General features: G+C 36.4%; 1 protein-coding gene across 5 annotated transcripts in view; it reads left to right on the plus strand.

Annotated features, from left to right (window-relative positions):
* Window positions 1–20,787, plus strand: part of ATAD2B (ATPase family AAA domain containing 2B) — an 80,696-nt gene that overhangs the window by 10,931 nt on the left and 48,978 nt on the right. For 4 of the 5 annotated variants that reach the window (XM_083830787.1, XM_083830785.1, XM_083830783.1 and 1 more), the window contains exons 2-13: window positions 5,867–6,021; window positions 8,182–8,228; window positions 9,262–9,415; window positions 11,616–11,718; window positions 12,268–12,376; window positions 13,684–13,800; window positions 14,361–14,436; window positions 16,126–16,224; window positions 17,444–17,555; window positions 18,436–18,551; window positions 19,381–19,555; window positions 20,388–20,476. In XM_083830787.1, coding sequence (XP_083686913.1) covers window positions 5,867–6,021; window positions 8,182–8,228; window positions 9,262–9,415; window positions 11,616–11,718; window positions 12,268–12,376; window positions 13,684–13,800; window positions 14,361–14,436; window positions 16,126–16,224; window positions 17,444–17,555; window positions 18,436–18,551; window positions 19,381–19,555; window positions 20,388–20,476 — 1,352 coding nt within the window. Of the gene's footprint in view, window positions 1–1,865; window positions 2,232–5,866; window positions 6,022–8,181; window positions 8,229–9,261; window positions 9,416–11,615; window positions 11,719–12,267; window positions 12,377–13,683; window positions 13,801–14,360; window positions 14,437–16,125; window positions 16,225–17,443; window positions 17,556–18,435; window positions 18,552–19,380; window positions 19,556–20,387; window positions 20,477–20,787 lie in introns of those variants that run through there. The other variant, XM_083830786.1, reaches the window with a different exon arrangement.

Raw genomic sequence — 20,787 nt, forward strand, 5'->3', positions numbered from 1 at the left:
GCATTCAACACAGGTTTTGAAGGGGTTTGGTACGTGATCGTCAGTCGACTTTATCATGGTCATGGTAGGAAATTTGTTTTATCTAGTTATTAGTGCTTGAAAGCAAATGAGCAAAACTAAAAACAACTCAAAGGGGTTGTGAAGTCTTTTGATTTTCCTGCTATCTTAGTATGCCTAGCCCAAAAATGCATTAGGAAGGATGCCTAGTTCTTGCCCAGCTTTCAGCAATAGATCTGAAAGGAGGTCTTTAATGCATTAGAGCTGTAGAAGTTAGTATTTTAATCTACATTTATCACCTTTTTGCAGAAACTGATAGACAAGGGAGCAAGTGGCTTATCCAGAATCACAAGACGGACAGGTAGAGAGTGGATTTGGGCTATTTTATTGGTATGTTTGACATGATGTTATAGATTAAATACAGCAAAAGGAAAAGCATTTGTTAACTGAATAGTTGTCTGAAGGCAAAGATGAGTGATCAACTTAACTGGTTGGTACCTGGGGACACCTTCACATGTTTTTTTCCACGAGTACAAGTTTTATTTTGGAAAACAACTTTTTTTTTTTTTAACCAAAGGAGTAAAAATAGTCGTTAAATAACCTGAGTACGTACTTTCTTTTAATGAACAGTCCGTTTCCACATGGTCTTTGAATGAACTCGTAGGGGAAAACCAGATCTTCAGCAGACACTTTTTTTGCATGTTTTATTTTTTAAATATTAATACAGGTTATTAATATTCTGAGGCTTCTGAGAAGCTGTGTTGTTTTTCACGAGCTGCATTTCAAATGAGGTCAGAAATAACTGGAAGACCTGGATTCAGTTTCTCCAAAGTACGTAAAAATAAGTAGATCGCGAGATGTCTGAAGTTGCTGTTGTCTTTTCAAGGAGTGAAATGAGGAGGAAAAATACTTCTATATATCCAAAGCTAAAGGAGAACTAAAGTTAGTAGGCGTTTGTGAAGACCTGTAGCTGAAACACATTTCTTCATTATGCTTATTTTGCTGTTTTTAATTACGACAAAAGTAAATTTCGGGGTGTTGCTTGTTTGTTCAGCGAGGCAAAAAGAACAACTAATTAAAATAGGCTGCTTTTTACAAACTGCAGGGGAATAGGATTGATCATTGAGGATTGAATGCCAGTTGGTCTTAATTTCATGTCTTAGACATGGGAAGGGATCATAGATAAGAGAAGAGCGTGCTTATAGGAGCTGAAAGGATTAAAATACTCAGTTCAAAACTCAGGTCTGATTTGTGAAGTTGTGTGAGCGATCACGGTAGCTTTCTGGGTGTGGTAGAGTTAGTCAGAGGAAGGGTGTGACCCACAAAATGTATGGCAAGGAGAGCAAGTTTAACCATCATGGAAAACTCAAATATATCAGCCTGTCTGCGTACCTGCGTTTTAATGCAGTTGGACTTGTGGTAGAGCAGACCAGACGGAGGCTTTTTCTGAAATGGCAAGGTGTGGTTGTGGTTTGGATGTCGTGTCATCCCTGCTCGAAGGTGAGCTGAACTCGTGCTCGTGCACTTTGAGATGGCAGCGAGAGGTAGTTCACGCTCCTCGTGTGTTACCGAGACTGCAGGATTGTAGTTACCTTTGGATGTTCAGACCAGGACCTTTGGAGTTCTTCAGACCCCTAGTGAGGAGTCCTTTAGGTATTCTCCTGGGGCCAGGACATTCAACTTACTAAAAAATAAATAAATAAATAAATATATATATATATATATATCCCCTCCAAAAATACCACCCAACCCAAACGTGCAATACCTTACGTGATCTCTTCAATATGCTAGAAATAACCATTGTGTTTTAACTTGAAAATGAATCAGCTGTAATGCTTTAGCTCGTTGGTCTGTGTGATAAACCTGATGGCAATTGGTTGCTGGTGAGCAGCTCTGTGGTGTGTGTGTCCTTCAGTCCTGCTCAAAGACTCTATCAGTTCAGTCACTTCTTTTCTTGGACGACAAATTGAGAAGGAGAATTTAGTTTTATTTATTGATTTCTAGTTTGTGTTCTTTCAAAACTTGTCTCTAAATGTTATAACTGAAGTTGTTTTAGTATTAGTTTTTTATTTTGAGATTTATATAGGGGTGATTTGGGAGAGAGGACTGCAATAACATGGTATGCCAGTGTTCTTGTAGCACCTCCGGGGATGTGTGTATTATAAGATGATAAACATCTTCCCATCATTCTCCTTTTCATGCAAAGTAAAGAAAGCGGAGATAAGTATGCAGCTGTAAGTATTTTATTGCTTTATTTACTTGTTTTGGATTTGGTTACTAGATTGATCGTTACCACCATTCAGCTGCTGGCAGTGAAGTTACGTTACCGGCGTGTGCCCACTGCTGCTGCAAGACTCCTGCTGTAGATCCTTAGCTCCGCAGCTCACTCGAAGTACTCCTTTGGCTGTCAAACTCAGTTACACTCTTGAGTATGAAGATGGTAACGAACGCTGTTTCTCCAGCCTAGACCAAGGATGTTGTCGCCTTAACCCGCTGGCTATTAGTGAGACACTGCTCTCACCTATGAGTGAGTTTCCTTCAGTGCTGGTGTTTCGTTAGGAGCTCTGAGTTCAGTGCGTTAGTTCTGACTTCTGCAGTTACATTCTTCATTTCTGAATTTTTAGGTTTGATGCTTTCACCATGCATTTTTCTTTCTAGTCCTAGAACATTTTCACACCGTTTACTGTTAAGTAATAAGCTTCTGGGTTGAAACTGAAGTACTGTTTTTAATCATTAAAGGTATAAATGGTTTGCGACCCAGTTACTTGAGGGAGCAAGCAGAGTGCAGAGGAATCATTAGACCTCCTTTGCTATAAATGGGAGGAAGTGGTGGGTAGGCTGCTCTCTGTAAAGGTTTCTCAAATTGGAATTAATTTCTTTTCTTATTCTCGCATCTCCCGGTTCAGCTAATCTCTTGAGAGTAACGAAAACTCCATCTCCGTGTTTTACTGCAGGTAGCTGACAAGTCTGGATGGCAGGCTGGGTGTGAGTTGATTCTCCAGAGCTTAATTTTTTTTAAGAGTGTTAACTGGAACATGGAATTTGGATACTTATTAGTATGTGTAATTTTTCAGTGATTTCTTTCTGTTGGAGCTTTGTTATTACCTCTCAGCAAGATACTTTGTATGTTAGGGGATCTACAGCAGGTGTGCTAACTGAAGGTAGGGTTTGGGCTCCACTGTCTTCAAATTCGGCCTCACTTTGTACTTGAACCTAGCTGGGATGTGACTGCTCGCTGCATTGCCTTTGACCACTGCATAGCCAGGAGGAACAGAGGACAAACGAGGGACATCAGCCAATTTTTGTGACTTCGAATGAGAGGCGGGGAGCTGGAGGACATGCAGAGAAAGGCGGTCATTGGAGACCTGGGAGGAGTCAGGATTTCTGCACGGCAAGGGGTAGAGATGGAGCGTAGGAAAACATGCATTATTAATTTCCCTGCTCGCAAAATAGCTTTAATGTTACCCCTCATAAAGCTTCACTACTTGTTTGTTCCCCTTTCTGAGCTTCATTTTCTCGACCTGGCCAAGCCGGTTTGAAACTGGTTCTGTGGCTTGCCTTGAAACTCTGCTCCCATCCCTGCAGAGCCGCTCGGGTAATTTCAGAAAGTACCTCCTAAAACCGACTTCAGTGGGGCATGCTAACACGCAGTGGTGTATTTATGTAAGTCCACAAATAAGCTTGTGGCTGGTCAAGGGATAAAATACACGTACAAATGCTTACGGTGTTCAGAAGGGAATAAATACGGTATTATAATAGTGAAAAGTAAGTCTTTTGTGGGTGCTGACCGTCCTGCGAACTGTGTGGCTGTGCACTGGGTTGTACGGTGGAGATGCTCTGTACATAGAAGGGGTGGTTGGTACCTGTGCTGTCACTGTGCCTAAATCTTAGGTTCTGATCCCAAATCCTGCTTTGTGTAATTTAAAGTTTTGCTTCTGATCCTGTAGTCGAGATACTACAAATACTAGAGGGAAATTATTCCACTTCTTCAGGAAGTACATCAATGAGGAAGAAAACAGTGTTTCTGTTCTGTTTTGTTGTATTTTGTTTTGTTGTCGAATTCCTAAGACTGAATAGTAAGATAAACATCTTGCTTTCCCTGGGCTTACCTCAACAGGTAAACAACTATAATTAAAACTGCTTTTAAAATGGCATGCGAGCGTAGGCTGGCTGGAAGCTAATACGAGATCTTTGTATTCGGTATTTTCAGTGCTATTACAAGTATTTACCAATATTTATGCTATAAATAAAAATATATTCCATAAATAACAAATTATAACTAATACAGTATTTAATAATTTGTTAGTATTATTGTAAGTATTTAAGTTAATATTAGTTTAAAATGTCCTTGGGGATAAAATGTTAAGGCGTGATGTACACAGCATGTTTTACTTGCAGCTTTCTACTCCTGTTCTCCCCTCTGCCATTTACTCGTGTTTTTTTTTTTTTCTTGCATTATCTTTTACATTTTTCTCATCTTTTGGTGAAATGATTCAGCTGACTAAGCAGGTAAGAAACTAACCCAGCTGAAGAAAAGCGAGCATCTGAAGCTGTAGTGCCCTGGTTTGGTTTCTGGGTGGGTCGGATAAGTAGCAGGATAAGACAGAGGGGGTTGTAGTGGTGCTGCTGAGCCTGGGGTTCAGCAGTGCTGAGCTTCTTTGGGTCTGCTGTCTCCCCAAACTGCACCCATGCGGCTGGTTTTCTGTAGGCTTTGCCACTTCCTAAATGTGGTGCTGTGACAGCCTTTCTTCATCCTAAGTTAATTTTTTTTTCTCCCCCTTGAGTGCTTGAGATATCCAGTATTTGAATTATCTGCAGTACAAAGCAGATGGTGGTTGCTGATGAGCCAGATGAATAAACTGGACTTCCACAACCATCTATTTGCATACAAGTAAAACGATTTTTTTTTCTTGGTTTGTCCTCGCTGACAGTTCCTGGACCTTGATATTTGGAAATCGGTTGTTGCAGGAGAAGATACATACATTTTATTTATATATATTTTAACTCACAAGAACAATCTTGGTTTAAATTTTTGGTTTGCAGAGTATTGCTTTTTCCTTCCTATTTCACCATGACAGTCGCAGATCCTCCTAAGTTGTCTGTCCATGCACTACTTACGGACAGAGCTCTTGCATAACTCCTCCTGTCTTTGAGTTTCTGTCTCTTACCACTAGTAAGCCACAGAGGAAGAACTCCGGTAGTGTTGTGGTGCTTTTTCTAGGTGTTAGGACTGAAGCTTTAGTGTGTGTAATGCTGCTAACAAGCACAGGAGACTAAAAGTGCTGTAGAAATACATCTGCTTTCAGTTGCTCCTCAGTTGCACATATAGCAGTAGAAGAAAGATACTGCAAAACTCTTGCAAGAAGGAAGAGTGTAATGTGACTGTTTAAGCATTTTAAGTACAAAGATAATGTCAGTGGGATAAATTCATGCTGTGTTTCTAAGTATCTTAATTTTACTCAGTCCTTGTTTCTCTTTATTTCACTATTAATTCATTTACAAGTAGGGCAGGGGTGGCAGTGTCATGTAGGAAACACAAAGTGCAATGGGTGAGAGAACCAGAATGCTTGTTCAGGAAAAAATGATCAAATATACAAACGCTTAATGTTTCAAATAAAATATCTTTATAGCTTCTGACAGATTTTTCAGAATAAATATTTTTAATATTTTGGGCAAGCCAAACGCTGAGAGTTTGACAGGGGAGAGAGTTTAACTCTGAGTGCATGGCTTTATTTATCATCAGTTACACCTGTCTGTGTTTCCTTTAATTAAAGTTATCTTCTACCAAGCTTAATTTTCCTCATTTTTCTACAAGGGTATATAGAAATGAGCCAACTAAGTATGGTCTGATGTTTTTTTTTCTTTTCAGAAAGATGAAGGTAGTGATGGTAGTTTGAGCGATAGCCACATATCTCCTCCCGCCAAACGTACCTCAAAACATGCTGATCCTGTGTGCAAAGACAAATCAAAATCACGCAGCACTGGGCAGCGAGAGGAATGGAGCATCTCAACTGGACAGTCCAGGTAACTTGGTACTAAGAGAAAAATGAAGTTCTGTCAAATTTTCCCATATTTTTGACTCGCTTCCTCTGTTTCTGCAGCGAGCTGCAGCTTACACTCGAGTGTATTTTTGAAGCATGCTATTTCATATAGTTTCCTTGTTATTTTAAGACTCCAGGAATGGGGGTTATATCAGTCCTCTCATCTGTATGCTTTCTTTCTATGCAAATGTGTGCTAAAATGGAAACTTAATTTTTATTTCATATGCAGTCTGAATTCTAGATTCTTGATACATCCAAATTTAGTGACTTAATTGGTATTTTAATGTACTTTGTCTATAAGAAGACATGACATTTTAATAAAGAAATCAGTATTTTTGCTGTCTTTAAGGAATAGATAATGGTCAAGTTTCTTTCCATTGTCATTTTCAGCCTCTCTTCCCTGTTTGGCTATAAAGAATGAAGTAAACTACTATGTTTAATTAATTAAAGTCTAAGCCATGCCACATTTTTATAACTCAAAAGAGGAGTAATTTATTTCATTTTCTAACTATTGATTAATAAGATTTTCAAAAGCATTCCTGTGTTCACATGATTACAGGTAATTGAGGCAGTATAGAGTATATGTTCCTGGGCTATGAACATTCAGTTAATAGTGGTTCTTTTGTAGATAATATTTCTTATTTATGAACAAATTGGAGTTCTTACAACACTTGGCATAAAAGAGTGACTGCAATTCACTACAGGACTGTCATCTGCTAGGATGGCGTATTTAGAAACTGTATAAATCTTAAAACGGATTATTTTTTTCTGTTTGCTTTTCCCTTTTAAAACAGAATAAATTGAATATAATATGTTATGTGGCATGGTCACGTAAAAATATACTGAAACTCATGGTTTTTTTTTGTTTATAAGTATAGGTTTGTACTGTAGATATTAGAAATGCTAAGAGATGAAAAAATACTTAATGTGGCTGGGAGAATTTAGATCACTGTGTCAAATGAAATTTCGTCAGGATACCCAAGCTCACGTTGTTACATAGAATGTGCTATGACATCCATGCATATGGGTTTTTTTTGGTTATTTTCTGCCAAAATCCAAAGTACTGTGCCTAATAACAATCTCGAGTCTTTAAGACTTTTCCCAAAGGTTCTGTTGCTAAACCTTCATTATAATCAAATTTCACTTCTTCATTTGTGGTTTCTAAAAAACTTAAAATATCTGACCAGAAAAACATTACTGGAAAGTTGGATGTGCACATGATACATGAACGTGGCTTTCTGTGTTGCTACCCAACCCTTGCAAAAATCCTTAGGTTACCTTTGTTTCATAAGTGTTACACATTTCTTAGGAAAATAATAGCAGAAGCCCACATCTTCTATTCTTCCATTAAGTTGATATTTTTGTAGTGTGTTGAACTCTTGGTCACATTTAAATTAATTTAGTATTACTAAGATTTCCCCTCTTTTTCCTCTTCCCCATCAAATTCATTCAAGCTTTTCGGTTTGAAAACAGGGTGTTCCTTCCTATCCAGTAGTGGTAGGCAGTAAATGCTATAGTTTGCTTGTCTGTAAAGTACTTGGTGTTTCTGAGGATGGAAGAGAGATTAAAATATATATTTTTGCCTTTTGTGTGACTTACTTTCCCTATTTGTGTAACAGTATTGACAAGTTACTGTTAACAGTCTGTCGATAGCTGTAGAGTTCTTGTTCATTTGTATTCTATGCTAAATATTCTTTTCAGGCTGCCTCATAAATAAGATTTTTTCATTTTTAAAGAGAAAAAGTGAACAATTGTTTATGCAGTAAAATTTCAGAAAACTCTGCAATACATTTTTTCTCAATCTGTGAAATAGTAGAATTAAGTTAATTTAAAAATAAGGACTATCAGAGATTGATAGAGGGGGGCTAATATAAAAAAGGGACTAGTAAAAGAGATGTTTGGATAATTGGGGGGATTCGTATAATTGGTATTTGGCAGTTTTGCCCTCGTTCCAGTGCTGGGCATGAGGCAGACTTCAGAGACTAAGAGTCTGCTCTTAGTTTGACGAAGGTTTTGAAGTCATGGTTTATTGTGCAACGTTTTAAGTTGGATTTAACTTTTAAAGTTTTATTTTCATTGTGTAACTTTTGCTTGGCTAAGAAATGAAAACATTATTTGTTTTTCTAATCTAATTGTTTCCTAGGTTAACTTCTCAGCCTGGTGCTACACTACCAAATGGACGTAGCTTATGTAAGTGTATTACAGCCAACCCTTTAGCATCTATTTTTACATTTAACAATTTTATGTCAATGGTTTTTGGTTGCATATATTTTTAATAACTTTACTGATTACTCATTTTGACCCAAAAGTTTACTGTTTTGGCTCAGTTTCCTTCCGTCAACATCTTGGATGCTCTCTATGGACATGGGGAACATTCTCAGATGAAATTCCATTTCTCTTCTCAATTCAGACCTCTTGGCCATGATCTTGATGTTTTCCTTAATTACCAAATTTACTGTTAGGGACTAATTTTGGCCTTCCTCTCCCAGCTGGTCTCTTTAATTTACTTACTCTCTTTGCTCGTTTAAGATTTGGCCTTCTGTGGTTCTTAACGTTACTTACTCCGTTATTGCTCTAGAGAGACCTGCCTTGTCTGCAGCTCCTCCTACCTTGGAACAGCTTTCCTCTTTGCTTCTACTGTTCAAACTCACCATCTCATTTCATAACTCAGCTAAAACCATACTGTCTTTCATGTCCCCTTTTCATAAATTGTTTCATTTAATTGTGTTGACTCTATGTAAATGTTAACTCATTAAGCATTTTTGGTATTTTTTATTTATTGTGGTGCCTAAGGAACAATCAGGAGTGGGATCCCTTTTTGTTTGGCACTGTACAGAGTAGCTGGTACATTGTTTGTGAAATCAATGTGTTGTATCTGACCTTTTGATATTGCATTTGGAGGACTCAGAATTGAAACTGGGGGCCAAGTGTGCATTTTAGTATTGATGTTGACTTAAAAATATTGAGTGGATATTTGAATACCAAATTTTTATCTTAACATAAGATCTATAATACAAGGAAACAAGCTCGAGTCTGAAGAAATAGCTTGAAAAACAATTTTGATAGGAATTAAATATATATCTTTAGTGTATATAAGGGTGCTCGTATTGTGCTCCTTAGTTACTTCTGGTATATTGTTCTTGTTAAGTATTCTGCTTATTAATTCTTGTTTGTGAAAATGTTGTTTCCTGCATTTTAAAGTAGTAATACAAATTTCTCTTAGCTCTCAAAAGCCATCCCCTTCGAGGGGAAAAAAAGGGAGATGGGGACCATGCTTGCATAAACGGAGATATAGAAGTCAGAAAAAGTTGTCGGTCCAGGAAAAACAGATTTGAAACTTTGAATCAGAGTTTATTGTTTGATCAGCTAGTAAACAGGTATGTGGGGATACTTCAGTTGTATTCACAAAGCATCGTGATGACTTTTAATAAAGTTAGAAAACCCTGTCTTGCAGTGCCATCTCTGTGTTTGACTGTGAGAACGTAACAGCATTGAGGCAAGCCAGGTTGTGGTTTGGGTTAAAGGCTGGCTCCTGTGTTGCAATTGCCAACGTTACCCATGCACTAAATGCAAAGTAGCTTACTGGACTTGTGTTGAGGAGTAAGCTGCTTTGTGTTTACCCCTGGATAAAACTGTGTGTGTTGGCAGTTACTGCAGAGTGCCTTACGTGCTGTAAATCCACACCCTGGTTTGTCTCCTAGTAACCTGTTTATGTAGTGATACCTAAATGTGATGTAAAGTAGTAATTAGCAACAGCACTTGGAAAGCTTTCTAGATCTTGCCTGTATGATTTTGATCATAAAATATCAAAAGTGTGTAGCTTTCTTTTTTGTTGTTTATTTTTTTGTTTTTGTTTTTTACCATTTGTTAGTAATTCACACAGGATTGGTGTCACTTTTTGACATTTACTGTGCAGACAAAGTAGGTCAGAGAGGGAGGCACGGTCTGGTCTGAGCATAGGAATGGGAGCCAGAAATATTTTCTTTAATTATTATTTCTGTGTGGCCCTGGGCAGGTCACTTAATGTGTGTCAACTTTCCCACCTGTAAAATGGATTTTAATAGGCACATCTGTAAGAAATTGCTTGCTAGTGCTTGAAAAATGATTTATACATAAACATTTAATTGCCAAGTATGATCTGTGTTGCTAAACGTATTCAGCTGAACTTTCTATTCATTAAACATTCTTTTCAATTTACCTAGTAACTACTTAGTATCAGTTTACAAACTTATATTCGGTTACATTTATTTTTCTAGTTGCAGTTGAATCTCCCCCCTCTTATCAACAATAGGAAAAAGTCTACCACGAAGATCGTAATTTGATAAGATCATGGTACTCAAATCTATATACGAACTTATACTGATAACAGCGTGTCCAATAATCATTGGAGGTTTTTAAGAACATATTAGATAAACATCTGTCAGCAGTGATTTAAGTATTGTTTAGTTTTTTCTTGCCTGGCAAAGTGGGTGGACTTTTCCAGTCCCCGACCCCCGGCCCTGTTTTCTTTGATAATGAGTTATAGCATAATTTTACTTGAAGTAGTAAATGTCACACATCACAGATACTTGAGAAGAATTGTTTAAAATTGAGAAGGGCACTCTTAACAAAATCTTGACTTTTTTGACATCCGTGGCTTGAACTTCCATGGACTACTTTCTAGGCAGGGTTTCACTCTTCAGATTTACTTTTAAACAGCTTGAAAGAAAGGAAGTGAAAGTTTCTGCCTTCTTACAATTACTATACAGCTATAGTAGAATTCCAGAGGAAATCTGTTACAATCACCATAGAGAGCAGTAAATAGGTGGTCAGAACAGGTGGCCAAATATTTGCCTTAGTTTGCGTAATTCCCTGTTGTTTTCTTCCTTAGCAATAAAGCATTTTGGACAAGGTTCTAATTCACATACCAACATTGTTTTGCAATCTGTTTACAAATGCTTCAGATAATGAAAATGTAGTCTAATTAAATAATAGATGAGAAGTGGTAGAGTAATGAGCTCAAATAACGAACGTTGAAGCTCTAGGTGTTACTGATCTAACAGTTTTAAAATCCTTTATTTATTGGTGTCTCTATGAGGCCAGGATAGAAGGATACGTAGCTTACAGGGTGGAGACACTGACTGCTTTCACAGTATTATAATTACGTGGATAAAAAGCTTTACTATCTTACTCTACAGATCTGACACCTTCCTAAGCAGTTACAAATTTGTATGCTGCAATCTGCACTGAGCAAAAATAGACTTTAAAACAATATAACCTAATTTGAACCCGTAGCATCAGCATTTCTTCTTACGCATACTTTTTAGTTTGTATTCTATAGGTTCATCTTTCAATTTTCTTTATTGCGGTTAGTGTTGTACTTAACTGATAGATTCAGGAAGCTACCTTAAAATTTTCACATATTAAGCCATTTATATATTTAGTCAGCTTGCAGACCTTGGACTAGCCATAACAGACCATAAAAATAGATATGTTAAGCTATTGGGTACTATGTGGAAAGTTCTGCATGCCTGCTATTTTAAGACTGATTTTTATTTTTTTCTCTATTTATTTTGCTAACTGTTGCATATATTTTAGTACTGCCGAAGCTGTCCTACAGGAAATGGATAATATTAACATCAGGAGAAATAGGCGGTCTGGGGAAGTAGAGCGGCTGCGAATGTGGACAGATACAGAATTTGTAAGTGCAGTGTCTCGGTTCTTGGATAAAAGTAATGTGAAAGGGGGAGCATGTTTGTTTTTGTAATTCCCATACTTTTGTTGGTAGCTCTGCCAAAAGGTTTCAGATCCTCATCAGTGGATAACATTAAAAAATTTGATAAACTCAAAATCAGAAGAAAATTCACAGAAGTGATACGTGTGTTGCTAGAATGTTAAGTCTGATGAATTTACTGCCGTGCCCTCAGGATGTGCTGTGGTGGTCCTCCTTTGGTTTGAAGCAAACTCAGGTAGTCTGAAGACAGGACCAAGGACTATTACCTACTTTGTTCTCTAAAGTAGCCTCATACTGATTACTGACAATGTATTAGAAAGACTAAGTATAAAGGGGTTTATTTTATCACCCATTAAATTTGAGAATATTGTTTTTGTAGCCTACTTGTGGAAGGCTCTGTTGAAAAAACCGTTGGGGGCTAGAAATTTTACGTAGTATTACTTCCTGAACCGTGGGCTAACAACGTAAGTGACGTGGGACAGTTACTGACAGGAGTGTATGTTACTTTTATTACAGGAAAACATGGATATGTATTCTCGAGTGAAAAGAAGGAGGAAATCACTGAGGAGAAATAGCTATGGGATTCAGAACCACCATGAAGTGTCCACAGAAGGCGAAGAAGAAGGTATGGCTTGTACAGGATTGTAAGGCTTTGTCTGAAATAATTATAAAACAAAGCTCTCCTGAACATAAAATAGCAATATATTACACTACAGAAAATAATTTGGTTTTGGCTCTGGATTTGGAATTATTTAATTGACCAATTAGCAAAAGTATTGTGAGTAAGTACATTGAAAAGGATTTAGGGATCTCTACAAACAGTTTTCTTTAAACAATGCAATCCAAGTTTATCTGAAAGAAGTAGAAAAAAAGCCTGGTTTCTAAATATGTGTATTCTACATTCCTTTCCTCTTGTTTCCTGTAATACAAAATATTGGAAACTTTCCTCATATTCCCTGTAACAGTCCTCTGTGTTGAAATCAGGATGTGGTACGTGTAGCCCACAGCTCTGTGTTTTCTTATTGACTTGCTATTTCTCATACAGTGGATGGCTGTTAGCAGAAAGACTGTGTAATGGTCATTTCTGCATCTTACTTTTAATGAAAATATTAATTAAAAGTCTCTGTTTTCTATCCATCTACTGAATTTTAGAAAGCTTGTAGAGACTATTCTATTTGAAATTCTGAATTTCTTTTAAGAACTTGTTTGAAACTGGCCAGTGGGTTCAAAAGGTGTTGGAGGAAGAAGTGATAATGGCCAACTCTGATGGCATTGATCAACAGCATGCTTGGTTTCCTTAGGAAACCAGACTCAAACTTGACATAAGGGACCCATACAGGACACAGCATAGTGTCTTTTGATTTTGAACTAAATTTTGAACTGTAGGTTATTTGGTCTTTCCTAGTTAGTAAGAACACAGTCTTAATTCAGAGGTCTAGGGACAGAAATACTGATCATATTAATAGATGGATCTATGTGGTAACTTTATTATACAGTGTGTTGATGTGCTCCGTGTAAAAATGATACTGTGAATCTTAAAATTAGAGTTATTTTTGTGTTATGTCAAATATTTGATTTTCCCAGGCAGCTACGGGAAAAGAGAGAGAAGAAAGGCATTTTCTTAGTTTGAGGGATAATTACTGAAGGAAAAAGATGACAGATATTTGCAGTTCACAGCTAAAACTAATTTGATTATACTTACTTTTCTTTCTGTTGCTTTTCCAGAACCTTCTGTGGGAAACTGGAAGAAGTTTTGACAATAGGCTGTAGATTGGTCTTGGTCTTCAAATTCCTAGTGATTTGCAAATTAATGCTAATTAGTAGGAGGGGGATAGTTCTCAATGACCATTAAAATGTTTAGGGTAAGGATAGTTCTGGCATCAAGAAGATGAGTTCTGAAATTTTCTCTTTACCCCCAACCCTTCCCAACAGAGTCTCAGGAAGAAGATGGAGATATAGAAGTAGAAGAAGCTGAAGGAGAAGAAAACGACCGACCGTATAATCTAAGACAGAGAAAAACTGTTGAAAGATATCAGGCCCCTCCAATAGGTGAGTGACTAGACAGTGCTCATACAGTTCTGCTTTTTTGACTTCCAAGAAACACCACGGGTGTGGGAAGGGAAGTTGGATGACTGTTCCTTATCCCTGAACGAGCTCCCAAGCAGTGTTTAGTGACTTCCATTCTTGCCTCTGTTTTAGTTCACCATATGAATATGACTACTGAAAACGATTGTTAAGTGTGCGTTTTGGTAGCATCTCTCCTGCTTGCTGCCTCATTGAACTTTGCAAATACTGTCATACGCTGGGCTCAGGGTTGCAAAGAAATAGTTGGCAAAAGTTGAACTCTGCCACCTAATAAATAAATACATAGCAAAACTGCTGATTTCTCTGCTTCTTGAGTGATAAACCTAATTCGTAACCAGATAAATTGCATAGCAGCAGTTGCCACATTTTGCAATGATGAGAAATTTCTTTTCCTAATTTGAGCTAATGGAGAAAACAGTGATAAAATTATTGGTACGGGAATAATCTAACATTTTTGCAGCTGCATTTAGATTAGTTCATTCTTTTTTAACTGATGTTACAAACCTGTAACTTCTCTTACTCAGTGCCGGCTCACCAAAAAAAGAGGGAAAATACACTGTTTGATATTCACAGATCTCCTGCGAGAAGAAGCCATATCAGGTAAATGTCAGTCTTTTGGTACGTAGTTGTTTACTCTCTCTAAGTATGTTTCTATTAGCTTTTGATTTTCAAAATATTCTTGAGTTGTATGTTTTCACTCATGCATATGAATGGATCTTGAATTGTATCTCAGGTTCAGATCCTGATCAGCATACAGAAATGAATTTCACAGCATTTCATGAAGCTTTTTTTAGAAGCTTTGTGATGAGCAGTCTGGAAACTGACTGGAAACGGGTGTTTTGCCAGTACTGGAACAAGAATTCTGCACTGCACACCAGATTTTTCTGTAAAGGCTTTTATTTAGTGTTCAGTTCCAAAGCAGCAGTTTAGCTAATGTCCATTTTCTATCCTACAAGGAAAACTAAGTCAGAGTAATGTTTTTTTTTGTTCTAGTTCAGGTTCCATCTGAATAGTATTAGGAATTTAACATAAAATTAACCAAACATGATTTTTGACTTGGACCTTTTGTGTCAAAGAAGTCTGTAATGTACTGAGTTTTCTTGTAAACAGTCAAAAGGCTTTATTTAACAAAATACTTGAGTTTTTGTAAAAACCAAACTTACTCAAAGCTTTAAAAAGCTTTTCTCTGTAGCAGGATCTTAGGATTCTACAAGTTTCTTCGCGATATAAATAACGTATAATTTTGAGGAGAATTTTATTGCTTGTAGTGTATATTGTGTTGGATGATCTCTGGAGTTTTAATTGCTAGTAAGATGTAAAGAGTTTGGAGGCAATTATCCCTTCAGTTTTATCATGTTTATTGCTCCTCTTCCATTTTATCTGTATTTCTCAGGGTATTTTACACTCCCATAAAAGTTCTCTCCAGTTGCATAACGTTCTCTTTGATGCGTTTTTAAATGTACTTAATTTTTGATCATTTTGGTCAAAACTGATTTGCCTAATTTTCCTTTGGCAAAAAAATAGCTCATCAATGCATTATCATGTTCATGCAAACGACAAAACTCACTATATTCACTAAAAATACATTAGTTTTCCTATTAGCTGATTCTGCTTAGTTCATACAAAAAAGTGCTTCTTCACACTGATTAAATTAAGAGTATTTTTGTGTACAGAGGATGTAATAATGTACATTATCTAGTATTTTGAAAGAGTATTCTGAAATACTGTCATACTACAATAAGAAATGGTTCATGCATGCTTTGAATAGTAATTTTACTTCGATTCAGAAGTTAAACTAATGTAATACTTTGTAAAGCTGCTGCTGTTCAGCCTTAACCTCATAAAAAGAGAACATACGCTTTAGGAAGTATGGAATATTTTAAAAGAATAGAGGAAAGCATCAAACTGAGTAAGGAGACCTTGATATTTCTGTTATGATAGAGGTGGCTAAGGGTTGGAAGTTTCTGCGTAGCTGTTTGAACTCAACAACGTAAGGATTGAATACTTAGTCATACTTGCTGAAGTAACATGCACTGGATTTTACAGGGATCTACTGTTATGGTAATGTCCGTGTTGATATTGGACATTCTTGAGACAGTAAAAGATGATGTTTCTATTCCTCCCCCCAAGTATTTTGATATCTTCTTAATAAAACAAAAATTTGCATGCGTGTGTTAAACCTGAACAGTATTGTATTTGCCGTTTCAATTTTGTTTTTATAAAAAATCAAAACAGGCTGTACAACTGTGAAAAGGACTGAGCTTTGTATTTATTTTGCTATTTAAATAGGAGAAAGAAGCATGCCATTCACAGCAGTGATACCACTTCGTCAGATGAAGAACGTTTTGAAAGAAGAAAATCTAAAAGCATGGCCAGGGCAAGAAATAGGTATCAAAACATCTTTGGTCTTTAGGAGGGTTTTATTTCTACTATTCAGCAGAAAATAATCTGCTGAAAATAAGTTAGTGTTCTGTTGATTCTGCAGACTTTTTTGATTCTACCTGGGATTGCCTGCAGCTATTGTGTGGGAGGATTGCTACTTATATATTAATGTAGATTTTGAAGTCTTTTGAAGAGATAATTAACAATAGTGATAAAAAAAGATCCAAAGATTAAAAAAAAATAAATCTATTTGATTCAGCTGGCTTACAAGACATAATTTGTCAGTTAAAAATGTATTTTTATTCTTGGTGTAAAAAGAGAGTACCTAGATTTACGTTGGTACTTGGTCCCAGTTACTTCAGGTGTACACGCCAGTGCTGGCCCTTCATAATTTCTTACTGTTTCGTAACATCATGAACATTCTGCACACACAACATACAGTCTTTTGACCTTACATTTTTCTACCAGTTATCTAAAAGTGGAAGATATATAACATGTCAATAAATTTACTGCCATAGATATATTTGTAGGAAAACTGTTTTCTTTTTATGCTCTTCTTCTTCCATCTCTTGTCTGCAATACCATTCCTTTTTCCATCCTAATGAGTTCCAAAGACATGTACAACTATAAAAAGTGTAATTGCAAGTGTAACTGGTATGTTACTGGTACCTTTCTCTCTCCCTTACTCTGTGTATTTCACCTGGTTTAATACCTGTGTAAGGACTTGAAGCTTCTTTGTATATGCTGAGAAACTGAATCAGGTGCATATGATTTAAAGGTGATCTGAGAGTGCACTTTTTTTGCTCAACTTTTTTTTTGTGTTAAATCAAAATAATGTGTCCAGTCTAGCTCTCCAGAATGAAATACCTATATGCAAGCATAACACTATCTTTAGAGAACTACCAGATCTGGAACAATAATTACCAAAATAAAAATATTAATTTGGTTACCTTATCAATCCAGGAAGGTTGTCTTTTTAGGTACTCTCTATTTTTAGTGATACACAGAAGAATTAGTTCTATAATTCTTTTATCTCAGCCTGATAAATTTAACTTCTTTTTTTAATAATAGTTTTGAAATTGGATGAGTAAGTTTAAGAGATTGGATGAAAACTGGTTAGACTGATGTGTGTTTTAATTTAGTGGAGGAAGCCATTCAATCTCTTGTCTCTGTCCATTCCCCCCAAAATATTAAAACAATATTTTCTGTTGTTATGGTTGAACAGGTGCCTACCTTTAAACTTCAGAGCGGAAGACTTAGCTAGTGGAATCCTACGAGAACGTGTGAAAGTTGGGGCAAGCTTGGCTGACGTTGACCCTATGATTGTTGATAAATCGGTATGTTAAAACTTTTTTCCTTCCCCCAGTTATGCATAAGCAGAATTCACCATAGTTTCTCATTAGAGTTGAAGTTAATTCATTGTGTGCTCACTGGTCTATTTTAATTGTTCTAAAGCTGTTGTCTGTTTATTATTTTGGGCTACGAAGCATTTGCTTTTGGCCTGTAGTAAATCATCAGGCTGCATGCATACCATCGATGAGCTCAAATATCAATTTCTCAGCTGTATTTCTTTATTTACAGTCAGTTTTTGATTACTTGTAATAGTGGAAGCTGTGATATCCTGAGCAGTGTAGAAACAGTTGTACTGACCACCTGGGGTTGTCCATGTGCTAGCCATGTTGGTACTGTGCAGACTTCAAACAGAATGTTTGTGTGGATCTTCAGTATTCTCTCTGACAAATCTGACTAAAGGGAATGTAGTCCAGGAACCCTCAGCTTGGCCTAGCAAAAAAAAAAAAAAAATTTAGAAACAACGATGTATGCTAGTTTATGATGTGTGTTTGTGGAAAAGCTGCTGAATTAGTAGTAGAGCTGAACCACCATCCAGAAGTATTTCAAGGATATTCATGTTACGGTGTGCCTGGGTTTAAAAATGCTCTCCAATGTGGGCGACGACGTTTCTATGTCGTTTCTACGATGTTTCTGTAGATGTCCAGGCATCCCTGGCACAGTTAGTTTGTGAACCAGGTAAACTTTACCTGGGCAACTGAGAATTAACTTTCTCAACTTTTTTATACTTGAGACAACTCCTATTTTAGTATTTTTTGATGAATGCATTGCTGTTTGCAGTTCTTTTTTCCAAATACATTGGTTTATAAATATAGGGTTTTTGGGGAAAAGCCATTGCTAATATGGACTTTGCTTTTTTTTTCCAAGGTGCGTTTTGATAGTATAGGGGGATTGAGCCATCACATCCTTGCACTTAAGGAAATGGTAGTGTTTCCTCTTCTCTATCCAGAAATATTTGAAAAATTCAAAATTCAGCCACCAAGGTAGGTATATTTGCTCTTGTTGTTGTATTTTGATTTCATTAAACTCTGAAGTATGCTTCCTTTGAAAACAGATAGGAGATTGATTCTTTCCCTGAAGTGTTTACAGTTCAAATAGACTTACATGTCTGTAACTCCACTTGTCTATCAGAATATAATAAGCAAGATGAAGAGTTACAAAAATCTAGTTTACTTCTCTTGTGGTAAGGCAAACATTTTTGTGATTTTGTTGAAGAAAGAGTTCTCAAGTGTTCTATTAAGGCAGCCTTAATATCTTGACTTTATTATCAATAAATATAATGTATCAATATTATTATCAATAAATAAATTATCAAATGACTGTGTTATCAAATAATTGACTAAACCAAGCTAAAAGCTGATGCTTCTTTTATAGAAGTAGTCTCAGTAACGTTATGTTATGGTTTTCATGACAATCAGCCACTTTCTAGTGAGAGATTTAAATGGTTATACATAAGTAAATTGAAAATTTTGAGATATTTTTGTCATTTAAAGGAAATACATCACTCCAAAGAAGTAATAAAAATTGACTGAAGTATTTGATTTAATATTTGAGGAGGTATTTAGCTAGAGTAAAACAATCCTTTGAAAGCTTAACATCCTTCTGACTGATGTGCTTTACAAAGCAAAGATCTACTGATATGAAAGCATAAAACATACATGTCTTAAAAAGTCATGTTGAATATGCTATGTAATAATAATAGAACTTAAGTCTTTCTTCTCCAGGCTCCCTGTCTTCATTATAAAATTTGACTTGGAGTTTTTCAGGAGACGTAAAATAAGTTTGTGACTGTGTTGATCCATTTATCTTCAGGGGCTGTTTATTCTATGGTCCTCCTGGAACAGGTAAAACCTTGGTAGCTAGAGCTCTAGCTAATGAATGCAGTCAAGGAGACAAAAAGGTGGCTTTCTTTATGAGGAAAGGAGCAGACTGTCTCAGTAAGTGGGTTGGTGAATCTGAACGTCAGCTTCGACTCCTTTTTGATCAGGTTAGAAAAAATATATATTTTTTGTATATCTGTGTGCTTTTTTGTTTTGTTGCTGCACTGTGTTCTAGGCAGTCCAGATTATTTGCAAATGAAACTTAAGTACCTGTTTTCGTTGATCAGGCAGGATTTGTCCAAGTTATGTGTTTAGTTGAAGTAATAAAGGAACGCTGAAATAACAACATTTTTTGGCTTTGAGAACTGAGGGAAAAAAGTTTCTGAACTTGTCCGTTAATGAAATAGACAAAGTAGTTTGGGTAAAAATTTAAAAACAAAAAAAAACCAACAAAAAAACCCTTAAATCAGTGAGTTTGAATTTGGCTGGCATGTTCAAGATCTGCTCCTTCTAGGAGGATGCGGGACTGCGTCTGCTATGTATATTTTATTATCCTTTTTTGGCTTGAAAGGTGATGAACGGAAGAGTGTCACATAAAGCAGTGAAACGTAGTTGCTCAAACATGTTGTTTTCAGACATGTCCAAACAAATGAATTATGGGCAGATAAAATACTTTCTGTATTTTTTTCTGTTTTTTGTAACTGAGTATAAGGTGACTCAGTTTATGTACCCTTTGCTGTCTTCAATCTCCCAAATACAGTAAAACTGATACACTGGTGCCATCTTGCTTATTCAAAGGAGAATGCAGTCTTTTTGCTTTGTCCAAAACAGTACAGTAGTTGAAAATTCAGTTTTGTTTTCAGAGTACACCTTTTATCACAGGTGTTTCAATATGTGTGTTAGTTTAGCATGTTATTGCTTTGTAATCAAAATAAACTGTTTTCAGTGTTAATGGAGTAATTATGAATTAACAGTGAATTCAATTTTTTTGCACACCAGGCATACTTGATGAGACCTTCTATAATCTTTTTTGATGAAATAGATGGCTTGGCTCCAGTTCGTTCTAGTAGGCAAGATCAGATACACAGGTAATATTTCTCATGTGCTACCAGGGAAAATACATTATCTTGGTAAACTCTAAAGTGTGATTTCCAAGAAGGATTTTTACGTTTGCCTAAGTAGAAAGGACAGGTTATTGAGTTTTTATGTTCTGGAAAGTCACCTTTTCAGATTTTCAGACAGACTGCAATTTGTTGGTAATCAGCTTGTAGTGGAAGTGACCTTTCAGCTGTATTATCAAGTAAAGATTTCCATAAAGGGAAAGCCCCTTTGCTTGCTGGTTTTATACTGTAAACAGATTCTGTTAGCATGCCGATAGAATAACCTGTTGAAAACACTT

This window comes from Anser anser, assembly GCF_964211835.1.
Source record: "Anser anser genome assembly, chromosome: 3".
NCBI lineage: Eukaryota > Metazoa > Chordata > Aves > Anseriformes > Anatidae > Anser > Anser anser.